The 14,713-nt window shown below is 65.4% G+C and overlaps 3 protein-coding genes across 14 annotated transcripts in view; 1 reads left to right on the top strand and 2 right to left on the bottom strand.

Annotated features, from left to right (window-relative positions):
- The window catches only part of LOC125318084 (Fc receptor-like protein 2), a 185,965-nt gene that overhangs the window by 84,723 nt on the left and 86,529 nt on the right, over positions 1 to 14,713 (top strand). The gene's annotated exons all lie outside the window — the stretch shown is intronic.
- Positions 294 to 11,648, bottom strand: LOC125318091 (Fc receptor-like protein 4). Its single transcript, XM_048288511.1, has 11 exons — positions 11,433 to 11,648; positions 10,414 to 11,270; positions 3,854 to 3,874; positions 3,534 to 3,764; positions 2,970 to 3,218; positions 2,595 to 2,873; positions 1,860 to 2,129; positions 1,468 to 1,770; positions 1,301 to 1,387; positions 720 to 741; positions 294 to 521 (listed from the first exon to the last, which is right to left on the bottom strand). The coding sequence occupies exons 2-11, from the start codon at positions 10,442 to 10,444 to the stop codon at positions 374 to 376; spliced, it is 1,641 nt and encodes a 546-aa protein (XP_048144468.1). The 5' UTR covers positions 10,445 to 11,270; positions 11,433 to 11,648; the 3' UTR covers positions 294 to 373.
- The window catches only part of LOC125318102 (low affinity immunoglobulin gamma Fc region receptor II-like), a 26,800-nt gene continuing 18,983 nt past the window's right edge, over positions 6,897 to 14,713 (bottom strand). Inside the window, exons 6-10 of one of the 6 annotated variants that reach the window (XM_048288534.1) lie at positions 13,246 to 13,365; positions 13,080 to 13,163; positions 12,654 to 12,675; positions 12,487 to 12,566; positions 12,222 to 12,404 (exon numbers count right to left, since the gene is read on the bottom strand). In XM_048288534.1, coding sequence (XP_048144491.1) covers positions 12,334 to 12,404; positions 12,487 to 12,566; positions 12,654 to 12,675; positions 13,080 to 13,163; positions 13,246 to 13,365 — 377 coding nt within the window. In that variant the 3' untranslated portion in view covers positions 12,222 to 12,333. Of the gene's footprint in view, positions 7,214 to 7,331; positions 7,433 to 12,221; positions 12,405 to 12,486; positions 12,567 to 12,653; positions 12,676 to 13,079; positions 13,167 to 13,245; positions 13,366 to 14,713 lie in introns of those variants that run through there. The other 5 variants (XM_048288532.1, XM_048288538.1, XM_048288531.1 and 2 more) reach the window with 5 other exon arrangements.

Here is a 14,713-nt window from a genome sequence, read left to right as displayed (position 1 = left end):
TGGCTGGAAAGCGCCCCTGCAGGGGCAGCTGCGAGGGAAGCAGCCCGGAAATGCAGCAATGGATCATTTTGTCCCTCTGCCCAAGGCACTGAGGGCGCCCCAAAACTCAGGCAAATCCCACAAGGATCTGCTCAGCACCCTGAGAGGGACCCTCCTCCTTCCCGAGCTGAGCAGGCAGAGCTGAACAAACCAACCCCATTTCTCCCGCTTTAATCCAAACGCTGCCTTTTGGGTCCAAGAAGATACAAAAGGGTCCTGTGCCCCCCCCCGGCACTGGGAGGGGAATGGGGAAGCCCTGGGGTGCTGTGAAGGGCAGTGAGGGACCCCTGGGGGGACTCGATGCCTCCCAGTGATCCCCAATTTTCCCCCAGGGTCACATCACACTCTCGTCGGTGGCACCGGGGTCCTGCTGTCCCTCGTAGGGTCCCGGCAGCTGCACGTTGGTCACTTGTGGATGCCGAGGGGGGGCAGGGCCGGGGGACACCCGTGGGGGCGCTGACAGAGACAGCGGTTGTGGGGACCTGGGAGGGGGTGACACCCGTGGGGGACGTGTCCCTGTCCCCAGCCCCGTACTCACCCCCCGCCCTCTCGCTGCCCACGCCGTGGGGCTCCAGCAGCTCCCCCTCCTCCGGGGGGGCCCTGCGGGGAAAATGGGGGGCCTGAGGGGGTGTCTGGGGAAGGGGGAAAGGGGAGTCACGGCCGGAGCCCCCCCCACTCACCTGTCCTGGGGCTTCCTGACGGCTGCAAGGAAAAGGGGAGGGGGTGACCGTGGGCACCCCGGGACCCCTGAGCCTTCCTGCGACCTCGGCAGCTCCGACCACCCACGGGACCCCCAAATCCCCACTGGAGCCCCGATTCCCACTGCACCCCTGATGCCCCCCTGGACACTCCAAGCACACCTGAACCCCAGAACTTCTGCACCACCGCAGTGTCCCCGAGCCCCCCGGTGCCCCCGACCCTCTGAGCTCCCACAACCCCAAGCCTAACAGGAATGGGCATGCCCAGACTCCCCAGGACCCCACAATGTTCCCTCAACATCCCTGCACGGCCCTCCATCAACTCCCCAAACCCTCCAGGAGCTCCCACTGCCACCCCAATGTTCCTCAAAGCCCACCCAGGGCTGCCCCTGGAGCCCAACCAAGACCCTCCAGAATCCTCCTAAAGCCCCCAGGACCCCCAGCCGAGGTCACTTTGGGCTCCGTTTCCCCCAGCTCAGGGGCTGTGGCTGCTGCCCCATCGCCCCCCCACTCTGGGGGCTTCCCCTCACTCCAGCACCCCCGTTGGCCCCATTGTCACCCACCCAGGCGCTGCCACCAGTGACAGCCCCCGATGACACCCAGGAGCAGGGCCAGGAACAGGAGGCTCCTGCCGATGTTCACAGCCACGGCTGGGGACAGAGGGGGACACATCAGGGTCAGCTGCCATGCCGGGGGTTCTGCACCCTCCAGTGACCCCGAGTGACCCAACCTGTGTCCCAGTGTCCCCGCGGTGTCACCGTCAGTGCCAGCTCGGGGCTGAGCACCCGGAACACACGGTGCCCGTCCTGTCCCAGCTGGTTGGTGGCCAGGCACTGGTAGGTGCCGGAATGTCCCACATGGACGTCCCCGAGCTCCAGGAGGGGACCCCGGGCCACCTCGCTGCCGTTGTGCAGCCAGGTGAAGGTGACAGGGGCCGAGCCCACCTGCACTGAGCAGCGCAGGGTCACGGGGTCACCTGCGCGCACCGGCTGTGCCAGGGCACCGGGGCTGATGGTGGCATTGGCCACGGGCACTGTGGGGACACAGACGGGGCTGGCACCTGGCCAGGGGTGATGGGGATGTGGTGGGTGGGGTCACCCCATTCTTGAGGGTCCCCCTCACCCAGGATGGTGACATTCAAGGGGACACTCTTGGCCACGCTGTCCCCGTTGCTGGCCCTGCACTGGTAGTGGCCGCTGTCATTGTCCCCAACGTGGTGCAGCTCCAGGTGGGGGCCGGTGCCCAGCGGCGCCCACGAGCCACCCCGGTGCCAGGAGAAGGACAGGGGACCTGTCCCTGAGGCCACCGTGCAGCTCAGCACCAGGCGGTCCCCCAGTGCCACCTGTGCCCCGGGAGGCTGCGCCGACACGGACACCCCCGAGAGCGGGACCCCTGCGGGAGGGACAGAAAGGGAATGGAGGACCCGGGAGGGGTGGGAGACACCAGGGACCAGTGAAGGACTCAGGGAAGGGGAGGATCAGGGAGGGTTGTGAGGATCCCAGTGAGGAAGAAGGGGGACAAGATATGGGGCAGGAAAGCTTGTGAGGTGTGGAAGGGACCCCAGGGAGGGATAGGTGATTACGGGAGGGGAGACCTGGAGAGGGTAAGAGGGAACCACAAGGAAGGTTTTGGGGAGCAGGACTTGGATGGGATCTGTGGATCATGGAGGGACCTAAGAGAGGGAGAGGTCTACCTAGGGAGGGGTGAAGGGACCCGATGAGGGATGACGGGATCAGGGAATATGAAAGGAGGTCCCAGGGAGTGAGCTGGGAAGGCAGGGAGGCACGCAGAGGGTTGAGCAGGACTGGGGGACCCGTGGCGGCTGTCAGGGCTCCCCGCGCCCATGCCCGCACTCACTGCGCACCGTGATGCGGAGCCGGGCGCTGCTCTTCCGCACGACTCCCCTCTCGGAGTGCACCTCACAGCTGTAATTCCCCGAGTGGGAGACCCCCACGGCAGGCAGCAGGAGCTGCGGGGACCCCTGCGGGCCCCCCACCAACCGCCCGTGCCGGTAGAAGAGGTGCAGGAGGGGGGCTTGGGGCCGCAGGGGGCTGGGGATGCTGAGGCAGCTGAGATTAAGGGGGGACCCCTCGGTGGACTCGGGGGCACCCTCCAGCACTGGCACCGGGAACAGCTCTGGGAAGGAGATGGGAGGGGGGACAGTGACCCCGAGTCCCTGGGAAGTGGTTTGGGGCTGTCGGGATATTGGAGTTCCCGCTGTGGGGTGCTCACCATGCACTGTCACTGTCACGGACAATGACCGTGACAGCCTGAAGCCCTCCAAGCCCTCGCAGCGGTAGCTGCCACTATGGTGTAGCTGTAGGGGGGACAGCTCTGTCCCCTTGAGTGGCCCCCCCAGATCCTTCTCGTCCTGGTAAAATCGCACCCTGCTGACCGACACATCCTTCCTGTTCCGGCAGCGCAGTGTCACCGTGTCCCCCTCCAGCAGTGCCTGCGCCGGCACCTGCAGCACCAGCCGGTCTGGGGGACAGGAGGGTCCCATCGCACTGAGGGGCTCGAGACAAGTCCGAGGTGGGTCCCCATGGTCCTGGGGACCTCTGGGGGGAGTCTCCATTGCGCGGGAGGATCCCAGGGACACCAAGGGTAACACCATGGCAATGTTGTCGCCATGAGGACCCGATTGCACTGGGATGCACTGGGGTGCACTGGGATGCACAGGCATGTCCCGGTATGCAGGGGACCAACTCTCGCTACATGAGGGGTGTGAAGCCACCAAGAGTGGAGCCCACCCAGACCCCCCGGGGACCACCCTGATCATTTATGATTCCCCCTCACCATTGGAGATGCTCACGGGGGGGCTCAGCCCGGTGCCGGGTCTGTCACACTGGTAGGTGCCACTCTCAGTGACACGGAATTGGTCGGGTCCCTGCAGCTGCCAGCGCTGCCCGTCCTTGTACCAGGTGGTGGCACCGGCGGTGCCCGAGCCCTGGCAGGTCAGTGTCACCCGGTCCCACAGCACCGGCGGTGTCCAGGGGGGCTCCACGAGGAGCTGGGTGGTCTGGGCGCCTGCGGGTGACAGGGGACACCAGCCTGCCAGGGCCAGGGCGGGATGGGGGACAGCGGAGCGGGGACGTGGCATCCGCCCGAGGACTCACCAGCGAGGCCGAGGGTCTGGGCTGGAAGGGAGAAGGGACAGGGCTGGGTGGGGGTGGCACCGCGGGGACAGCGGCACCCGGGGCACGGAGTGTGGGGCTGTCCCCAAACTGTCCCCCTGCGGTCACCGGTTTAGCACAGAGGTCTTGAGGACAGGGACACCTCTGTCACCCGGGGCTGAGGCAGGACATGGGGACACTGTGGACACCCCATGCTTGGACAAGTCACCTCTACCCACCCCACAGCACCTGTCCCCACGGCCACATCCCCACGGCCCTCTGCCCATGATCCCATCCCAATGGCACCTGGCCCCGTGGCCCATCCTGATGGTGCTCGGCCCTTGTCCCTGTCCCTGCATCCCTGTCCCCCTGGCCCTGTCCCCACAGCTGCCGCAGCCCCAAGGTTCCTTTTGCTACATCCCACTCCCTCCATTCCTGTCCCCCTCTTCCTGTGCCCACAGCCACCCCACGACTCCGGTCACATTTAAGGGCTCCATGCCCATGCTTGGGCTCTGCTGGCCTTGGGGACCTCAGGGCACCCCGCAGCCCCCCTGTGCCCCCTCCCCACCGCTCTCTGCCTCACCAGGGCCCATTCCCGGAGCGTCAAGCCCATGCCCGGGGCACTCACCTCACAGGAGCAGCGCCACCTTCCCGGCCATCCCGCTGTCCCCGGCCACCCGGGCTGGCTGTCACACGCTGCCGGAGCCACCTGTCCCCTGGGTGGCAGGCAGGAAGCGAGGTCACATCTCGTCCCCACGTGTTGGTGGCCCTTGGTGGGGGAAGGGTGTAGCAGGGTGGTGGCAGGGTGGAGACACAGCAGGGGACAGGCTGGGGACATGGTGGGAATGGTGTTCCCAGGAGTGGGGGGCTCAGGGCATGTGGGCATCTCCGGATGGGTGTCCCAGGGGAATGGGGAGAGAGGGGAAGTGACAGGGAGTGGCTGTCTGGGGAATGGGGGTCCCCATGTGTCGGGTGGTCCCCGGGATGGGGGTCCTGAGGGAATGGGGGGCAAAGGGGGTGGGGGGAAGGGGATGGAGATGCTGGGCAACAGGAGACCCAGGATGGGGCTCCGAGAAAGGGAGGACACAGGGAATGGGGCTGCCACGGTTGGGTTCCCAGGGGAATGGGGGTCCCAGGGATGGGCAGTGGCTGGGAGGGCTCGTGGGTCGCAGCTCCTTCACTGGGTGCCTCAGATTTTGGGGTGACTCAGGGCCCAGCACGGCCCCCCCGGGGCGCTCATTACCTGGGGCGGCATCACAGCGGGGTCCTGGGTAGCTCCGGTTCTGTGTCCCCCCCACCCTTTGGCACGTTTTCCTCTTTATTTCTGTTTTGTCCTTCATTTCCTCACGTTTGTGCCACGCTGCCTCACCCCCCAGTGTGCGGCTCAGTGATCCTGGGGAGCTCCTGAGAAGGAAACGGGTTGGGGGCACCCTGTGCAGGGGGAATAGGGGGTGCGGGGGCACAGAGGGAGGGGGGGGCAGTGGGGGATGGGGGTGTCCGGCTGTGCCCCCCAACACTTTCACTTTCTCTCTCGGGCAGCAGAAGGAAGAGGCCGTTTGTGCTGAGAGTCAGACGGGGGGGTGGGTTCTGACCTGGGGGGGCACATCCAGAGGGGTCCTGTCCTGGGGTGTGTCTCTGTTCTGCGGGTGACACATCCTGGTGGGATCCTGTCCCAGGGCTGCCCCATCCTGTCCTGGAAGGTCCTGTCCTGGGGGATGGAGGTGCTGGGGGAGTCTCTGGACACATTCCTGTGTGTGGGGGGGAGTCCCTGTCCCAGTGGTTGCAGATCCTGGGGACCCCTGGCCTGGAAGGGCCCTGCCGGCTCCCACTGTCCCTGCTTGGGCACTGTGACCTCTGCAGGGCACAAATTTGGGGGTGCCCTGTCCCTTCTATGTCCCTTCCCCTTGACGCTCCCCTCCACTCTGGGAGCCCCCAATCCCCCTTTGGGATCCCCCAGGGTGCAGCCCCTCTTCCCCATCCTGCAGCCCCCTATCACCCTCCTGTGGGTGAGAAGCCCCACGGGGTGCCAGTGGGGGTGACAGGGTGTGGGTGTCAGTCGGGGAGGGCACAGACCCCGCCACAACCTCCCACAGCCACCCCAAGCCCCCAGCCCTGGCAGGGTCTCAGCGCTGGCAACCAGGAAATGGATGAGATCCTGCAGATGAAACGCTCGGGACACTCCTGGCTGTGCCCCGCTCTGCCCACAACACCTGAGCACCAACCTGCCCCCTCTGCCTCAACACCCGCATGGAAAAATGGAGCTTTTTACCTTCTGGAAACGGCTGATTTGGCCAAAAATTGATACCACACCACTGAGACACTGCAAATGTGGGGGGGCTGAAGCTGTTGTGGGACTGCCCCCCGTCTCCTGCTCCCACTGCCCCCCTGTGTGGTTTCTGTCCTGGGGGGTTGGGACACTTTGGGTTTGTTGGTTTTGGGAGAAAACCTATTCCAGACTTCTCCATTCACACTCATTCCCTGCAGGATCTGAGGCGGCAAGAGCAGCTTGGGAATGGAGCCCCAGGCAGGAAGCAGCTCCCAAACTCCTCCGTGCAGCCAGTGGCCATCCAAGGGTGGGGCCAGGCCACCCCACAGCCCCACCGTGCAGGGATGGGCATTGGCCAGCCCTGCTCTGGCCAGCCCCAGGGGCAGCCACGACCTGAGGGTCCCCCCTGCCCCCTGGGCTTTGACTCTGGCAGCTTTAGAGCTGCTGCAAGGTGAGAATTGTGTGGGGGAAAAGGCGTGGCTGTGGTTTGCTCAGCTCTGTGAGAAGCACAAAAGCCAAGGGGAGCCCAAGCAGTGGCTCTGCGAGCGAAGGCCTTTGATGGTTTGCAGAGCAGGGCTGGCTGGAAAGCGCCCCTGCAGGGGCAGCTGCGAGGGAAGCAGCCCGGAAATGCAGCAATGGATCATTTTGTCCCTCTGCCCAAGGCACTGAGGGAGCCCCAAAACTCAGGCAAATGCCACAAGGATCTGCTCAGCACCCTGAGCGGGACCCTCCTCCTTCCCAAGCTGAGCAGGCTGAGCTGAGCAAACCAACCCCATTTCTCCCGCTTCAATCCAAACGCTGCCTTTTGGGTCCAAGAAGAGGCAAAAGGGTCCTGTGCCCCCCCAGCACTGGGAGGGGGAATGGGGAGGCTCTGGGGTGCTGTGAAGGGCAGTGAGGGACCCCTGGGGGGACTCGATGCCTCCCAGTGATCCCCAATTTCCCCCCAGGGTCACATCACACTCTCGTAGGTGGCACCGGGGTCCTGCTGTCCCTCGTAGGGTCCCGGCAGCTGCGCGTTGGTCACTTGTGGATGCCGAGGCGGGGCAGGGCTGGGGGACACCCGTGGGGGCGCTGACAGAGACAGCGGTTGTGGGGACCTGGGAGGGGGTGACACCCGTGGGGGACGTGTCCCTGTCCCCAGCCCCGTACTCACCCCCCGCCCGCTCGCTGCCCACGCCGTGGGGCTCCAGCAGCTCCCCCTCCTCTGGGGGGGCCCTGCGGGGATAAGGGGGAGCCTGAGGGGGTGTCTGGGGAAGGGGGAAAGGGGAGTCACGGCCGGAGCCCCCCCACTCACCTGTCCTGGGGCTTCCTGACGGCTGCAAGGAAAAGGGGAGGGGGTGACCGTGGGGACCCTGGGACCCCTGAAGCTTCCTGGGACCTCGGCAGCTCCGACCACCCACGGGACCCCCAAATCCCCACTGGAGCCCCGATTCCCACTGCACCCCTGATGCCCCCCTGGGCACTCCAAGCACACCTGAACCCCAGAACTTCTGCACCACCACAGTGCCCCCGAGCCCCCCGGTGCCCCCGACCCTCTGAGCTCCCACAACCCCAAGCCTAACAGGAATGGGCATGCCCAGACTCCCCAGGACCCCACAATGTTCCCTCAACATCCCTGCACGGCCCTCCATCAACTCCCCAAACCCTCCAGGAGCTCCCACTGCCAGCCCAATGTTCCTCAAAGCCCACCCAGGAGAGCCCATGTAGCCCAACCAAGACCCTCCAGAATCCTCCTAAAGCCCCCAGGACCCCCAGCCGAGGTCACTGTGGGCTCCGTTTCCCCCAGCTCAGGGGCTGTGGCTGCTGCCCCATCGCCCCCCCACTCTCGGGGCTTCCCCTCACTCCAGCACCCCCGTTGGCCCCATTGTCACCCACCCAGGCGGTGCCACCAGTGACAGCCCCCGATGACACCCAGGAGCAGGACCAGGAACAGGAGGCTCCTGCCGATGTTCACAGCCACTGCTGGGGACAGAGGGGGACACATCAGGGTCAGCTGCCATGCCGGGGGCTTCTGCACCCTCCAGTAACCCCGAGTGAGCCCACCTGTGTCCCAGTGTCTCCGCGGTACCACCGTCAGTGCCAGCTCCGGGCTGAGTGCTCGGAACACGCGGTGCCCGTCCTGTCCCAGCTGGTTGGTGGCCAGGCACTGGTAGGTGCCGGAATGTCCCACATGGACGTCGCCGAGCTCCAGGAGGGGACCCCGGGCCACCTCGCTGCCGTTGCGCAGCCAGGTGAAGGTGACAGGGGCTGAGCCCACCTGCACCGAGCAGCGCAGGGTCACGGGGTCACCTGTGCTCACCGGATGTGCCAGGGCACCGGGGCTGATGGTGGCATTGGCCACGGGCACTGTGGGGACACAGACGGGGCTGAGGCCGAGGGGAGGGGCTGGCACCCGGCGTGGGGTCAGGGGAATGGGAGGCGAGGGAGTGTCAGAGGGGGGGATGAGGGAGTCTGTGCATGGTGGCACCTGGGGACAGAGGGAGCTTTTCAGTCAGGACTGGGACGTGTGGCGGTGTTTACCGTCACCCACTGGGGATGCCGTGGGTGGGAGCATCCAGAGCCAGAGGGTCCCAGTCCCCCAGGACCGTGCCCTGCAGTGGCGGGGGCTGTGACCTGGGGTGGGATGGGGCATGCTGTGCTTGGGGTCACCCCAGCCCGAGAGGGACATGGGAAGGTGTGGGTGAGCCAGGGAGGGTTGAAGGGAGGGATGAGGGACCCAGGCAGTTGTGGGGGAACGCTGGGAAGGTGTTGGGGTTTCCCATCCCCATTCCCACATTCACCATGCACTGTCACTGTCACAGGAGCCGACTTCTCCCACCACAGTGACGGCCCAGAGTCCACCCAGCCCCCACAGCGGTAGCGGCCACCGTGGAGCAGCTGCAGGGGGGCCAGGGACAGCTCAGTCCCATTAAGGGGTCCCCCCAGATCCTTCTCCTCATGGTAAAATTGCACCCCTGTGACCACGTTGTCCCCCCAGCCCCGGCAGTGCAGCGTCACCGCGTCCCCCTCCAGCAGCGCCCACGCCGGCACCTGCAGCACCAGCTGGTCTGGGGGACAGGAGGGACCTGTCACATCTGGGGAGTCTGAGAGATCCCAAAGGCCCTGGGAGGCACCTGAGGTCCCCAACTGCAACAGGGAGGTCTCATGGCGCTGGGATGCTCTGGGATGTCCCCATGTGCAGAGGACGGGTTCTCGTCACGCCCAGGGGTTGACTCATGGAGCGGAGCCCACCCAGAGCCCTCGGGGATCCCGCGGGTGCCAGGGTACTCATCGACCCTCACCGTTTAAGATGTGCATGGGAGGGCTCAGCCCGGTGCTGGGTCTGTGACACTGGTAGGTGCCACTCTCGGTGACAACGAATTGGTCAGGTCCCTTCTGCCACCAGCGCTGCCCGTCCTTGTACCAGGTGGTGGCAGCGGCGGTGCCCGAGCCCTGGCAGGTCAGTGTCACCCGGTCCCACAGCACCGGCGGTGTCCAGGGGGGCTCCACGAGGAGCTGGGTGGTCTGGGCACCTGCTGGTGACAGGGGACACCAGCCTGCCAGGGCCAGCGCGGGATGGGGACAGCGGGGCGGAGACGTGGCATCCCCCTGAGGACTCACCAGCGAGGCCGAGAGTCTGGGCTGGAAGGGAGAAGGGACAGGGCTGGGTGGCTCTGTGGGGGAAGTGGCACCCAGGGGACTGGGTGTGGGGCTGTCCCCAAACTGTTCCCAGTGGGACACCGGTTCTCGTGAGAAAGTGCTCTGGAATGGTCCCCAACAGGTCTGGAGAGGCTGGGGGACGTGTCTGTGTCACAGCTGTCCATGTGCCACATCCATGTGGCATGGAAGCCCCAGGGATGGGGACACTGCAGCCACCTCGAGCTGAGGCAGGACACGCGGACACTGTAAACACCTGGGAAGTGGGGACACCGTGGACACCCCGTGCTGGCACAGGTCACCCCCAGCAGCGCCACGGCACCTGTCCCCCATGGGCCATCCACACAGTGCTTGTGCCCTTGTCCCTGTCCCTGCATCCCTGTGCCCCTGGCCCTGTCCCCACTGCTGCCCCAGTCCCAGTGTGCCTGTCATGATATCCTTGTCCCCAGATCTCAGTCGCCCCATTCCAGTCCCCCTCATTCCTGTCCCCACAGCCACCCCACGACTCTGGTCACATTTAAGGGGTCCATGCCCATGCTTGGGCTCTGCTGGCCTTGGGGACGTCAGGGCACCCCGGAGCCCCCCTGTGCCCCCTCCCCACCGCTCACTGTCTAACCAGGGCCCATCCCCGGGGTGTCAGGCCCGTGCCCGGGGCACTCACCCCACAGGAGCAGTGCCACCTTCCCGGCCATCCCGCTGTCCCCAGCCACCCGGGCTGGCTGTCACACGCTGCCGGGGCCACCTGTCCCCTGGGTGGAGGCTCTTTGGCCAAAGAGGAAGGAAGCGAGGTCAGGTCTGTACCCATGTGCTGGGGGCCCTTGGTGGGGGCAGGGTGGAGAGAGGGGACATAGAGGGACATGGTGGGACATGGTGGGGACATGAGACTTGGGAGTCCCAGGAATGGGGGCTCCAGGAATGTGGGGAGTTCAGGATGGGTTTCCAGAGGAACAGGGCGGCCCAGGGATGGGGATCCTGGGGAATGGGGGTCCCCACTGGTGGGGGGACCAGGGATGGGGGTCCCAGTGAATATGGGTCCCATGGATTTGGGGTCATGGAATGAAGATCCCAGGGAGGATCCTGAGGGACTGGAGAGCCCATGGGATGGGGTCAAGGGGAGGGGGCTGCTGGGCAATGGAGGTTCTGGGAAATGGGTGGCCTGGGACGGGGGTCCCCAGGAGAGGGGACTTAGGGAATGAGGTCCCATGGTTGTGGTTCCCAGAGGAATGGGGGTCCCAGGCATGGGCAGTGGCTGGGGGGGCTCGTGGGTCACAGCTCCTTCACTGGGTGCCTCAGATTTTGGGTGAGGCAGACAAAAGCAGAGACTCCCGTAGTGTTGGTGGTCTGTGGGGAACACCACGGGGTTCTCACGGAGCTCCGCCTCTGTGCTCCCCACCCTGGCACTTTTTCTTCTCTTTGTTTATATTTTTCTTCTTTACCTCACTTTTGTGCACTCCCCCTCCCAGTTCATGGCTCGGCGATCCTGGGGAGCTCCTGAGCAGGGAACGGGTTGGGGGGACCCTGTGCAGGGGGAATAGGGGGTGTGGATGTGCAGAGAGGGGTGGGGGCGCAGTGTGGGATGGGGGTGTCCGGCTGTGCCCCCCACCGCTTTCACTTTCTCTCTCGGGCAGCAGAAGGAAGAGGCCGTTTGTGCTGAGAGTCAGAGGGGGGGCGGGTTCTGACCTGAGGGGGCACATCCAGAGGGGTCCTGTCCTGGGGGTGTCCCTGTTCTGTTCTGGGGGTGACACATCTTTGATGAGGGGTTCCTCGTTCTGGGGGGTGGCAGTTCCAGAAGTGTCCCTGCACATTCTGGGGGGTGTGCCTGTCCCAGGGGTGGCACATCCTGGCGACTCCCGTCAATCCAAGTGTGGGGCCAGGCCATGCCACAGTCCCTCTGTGCAGGGATGGGCATTGGCCAGCCCTGCTCTGGCCAGCCCCAGGGGCAGCCACGACCTGAAGGTCCCCCCCCCGCCCCCTGGGCTTTGACTCTCGCAGCTTTAGAGCTGCTGCAAGGTGAGAATTGTGTGGGGGGAAAGGCGTGGCTGTGGTTTGCTCAGGCCTGCGAGAAGCACAAAAGCCAAGAGGAGCCCAAGCAGTGGCTCTGCGAGCGAGGGCCTTTGATGGTTTGCAGAGCAGGGCTGGCTGGAAAGCGCCCCTGCAGGGGCAGCTGCGAGGGAAGCAGCCCGGAAATGCAGCAATGGATCATTTTGTGCCTCTGCCCAAGGCACTGAGGGCGCCCCAAAACTCAGGCAAATCCCACAAGGATCTGCTCAGCACCCTGAGCAGGACCCTCCTCCTTCCTGCCTTGCCATGGGCTGATGCTGCCCGCATGCCCCGCACCCACCAAAGCCGCTCTCTCACTGCCCTCCGCAGCCGGATGGGGAGAGAAAGTTTTTAGTAGAAGCAGGAAATTGGAGAATCCCGTTCCTGAAGCAGGAGAGAACTGAACAAAGAAACACCATTTCTCCCAGCTTCAGCAAAAAGCTGCATTTTGGGCCCAGCAGAAGTCAGTCGGGTCCTCCAGTGGCCCCCAGCACCCTCAGTGTCCCAGCACGTTCCTGTAGATGTCACTGGGTGCCCGCGGTCACCCGTGGGGTCCCGGCAGCTCCGCGTAGGTCACTTGGGTATCCTGGGGTGGAGCGGGGCGGGTGGGCCCTGCAGGAGACCCTGGCTGTGGCATCTGTGTGACACCCCCCGTGGGTGACATGTCCCTGTGTGTGTCCCACCCCGTACTCACCCTGCGTCCGCTTCGTCCTTGTGACGTGGGTGTACAGCACCTCCCCATCCTCCGGGGGGGCCAGGGGCTCCGGGGGAGCCCTGCAGGGATGGGGGGATGTGTGAGAGGGGATGGGAGGTCTTGGGGTTGGGTAAAAGGGGGGGTCATGGCTGGAGACCCCCACTCACCTTTCCTGGTGCTTCCTGGAGGCTGCAAAGCAAAGGGTTGGGGGTGACTGTGGGGTCTCCAAGGCCCTGACCACCCTCGGGAATCCTCAACTCGCACAGGGCTCTCAATTCCCCCCAGGAGCCCCCAGCATTCCTGGAGACCCCCAGAACTCCTGAACCACACCAGAGCCCCATGTCCTGATGCCCCCAGAGCCCCAAGGCTGGCAGGGATGGGCACCCTCCAAACTGCCCCAGGATTGCTGAAAGAACCCCCAGCATCCCTGCACCACCCTCCAACACCACCCCAAATCCTCAAGTACCTCAAGCAAAGGTCACTGGGCACTCAGCACTGCCCAAATAAGGGGCTGTGGGTGCTGCCCCATCATCCCCACATTCTAGGTGGCCTCCCAGCTCCCCAGGGCCCCCGTCGGCCCCATTGTCACCCACCCAGGCGGTTCCACCAGTGCCAGCCCACAATGACACCCACGAGCAGGACCAGGAACAGGAGGGACCCAGCAACACCTGCGGCCACTGCTGGGGACAGAGGGGGACACATCAGGGTCACCTGTCACTACGGGGCTGCTGCAATCCCAATGACCCCGAGTGACCCCACCTGAGTCCCCGTGTGCCCGCGGTGTCACCATCAGTGCCAGCTCGGGGCTGAGCGCCCGGAACACGCGGTGCCCGTCCTGTCCCAGCTGGTTGGTGGCCACGCACTGGTAGGTGCCGGAATGTCCCACATTGGACGTCCTTCCCTGGACGTCCATGGACGTCCCCGAGCTCCAGGAGGGGACCTCGGGCCACTTCATGCCCGTTGCGCAGCCAGGTGAAGGTGACAGGGGCTGAGCCCACTTGCACCGAGCAGCGCAGGGTCACGGGGTCACCTGCGCGCACCGGCTGTGCCAGGGCACCGGGGCTGATGGTGGCATTGGCCACGGGCACTGTGGGGACACAGACGGGGCTGGCACCTGGCCAGGGGGGATGGGGATGTGGTGCGTGGGGTCACCCCATTCCTGAGGGTCCCGCTCACTCAGGACGGTGACATTCAGGGGGGTACTCTCAGCCACACTGTCCCCGTCGCTGGCCCTGCACTGGTAGTGGCCGCTGTCATTGTCTCCAACGTGGCGCAGCTCCAGGTGGGGGCCAGTGCCCAGCAGTGCCCACGAGCCACCCCGGTGCCAGGAGAAGGACAGGGGACCTGTCCCCATGGCCACCGCGCAGCTCAGCACCAGGCGGTCCCCCAGCGCCACCTGTGCCCCGGGGGGCTGCACCGACACGGACACCCCTGAGAGCCGGACCCCTGTGGGAGGAGCAGAATGGGAATGGGGGACACGGGAGGAGTGGGAGACACCAGGGACCAATGAAGAACTCAGGGAAGGGGAGGATCAGCGAGCGGTGGCGGGATCTCATTGAGGAAGAAGGGGGCCAAGAGATGGGGAGGAGGCTTGTAAGGGGTGGAAGGGACCCCAGGGAGGGATGGGAGATTAAGGGAGGGGAGACCTGGAGAAGGTTGGAGGGAACATCAGGGAAGGTTTTTTGGAACCAGGAATGTATGGGACCTGTGGACTATGGAATAACCTAAGTGAGGGAGAGGTGTACCTAGGGAGGAGTGAGGGGACCCAGTGAGAGATGCAGGGATCAGGGAATGTGAAGGGAGGGTCCAGGGAAGGACCTGGGAAGGCAGGGAGGAAAGCAGAGGGTTGAGCAGGACTGGGGGACCCGTGGCGGCTGTCGGGGCTCCCCGCGCCCATCCCCGCACTCACTGCGCACCGTGACGCGGAGCCAGGCGCTGCTCTTCCGCACGGCCCCCGCTCGGAGCGCACCTGGCAGCTGTAATTCCCCGAGTGGGAGACCCCCACGGCAGGCAGCAGGAGCTGCGGGGACCCCTGCGGGCCCCCCACCAACCGCCCGTGCCGGTAGAAGAGGTGCAGGAGGGGGGCTTGGGGCCGCAGGGGGCTGGGGATGCTGAGGCAGCTGAGATTCAGGGAGGACCCCTCAGTGGGCTCAGGCGGACCCTGCAGCACCGGCACCGAGAAGAGCTCTGGGAAGCAGATGGGAGGGGGGACAGTGACCCCGAGTCC

The sequence above is a fragment of the Corvus hawaiiensis genome, chromosome 29, assembly GCF_020740725.1.
Source record: "Corvus hawaiiensis isolate bCorHaw1 chromosome 29, bCorHaw1.pri.cur, whole genome shotgun sequence".
Classification (NCBI taxonomy): Eukaryota; Metazoa; Chordata; class Aves; order Passeriformes; family Corvidae; genus Corvus; species Corvus hawaiiensis.
The sequence above is the reverse complement of the archived record's forward strand: the minus strand, read 5'-3'. Positions and strand labels throughout refer to the sequence as shown.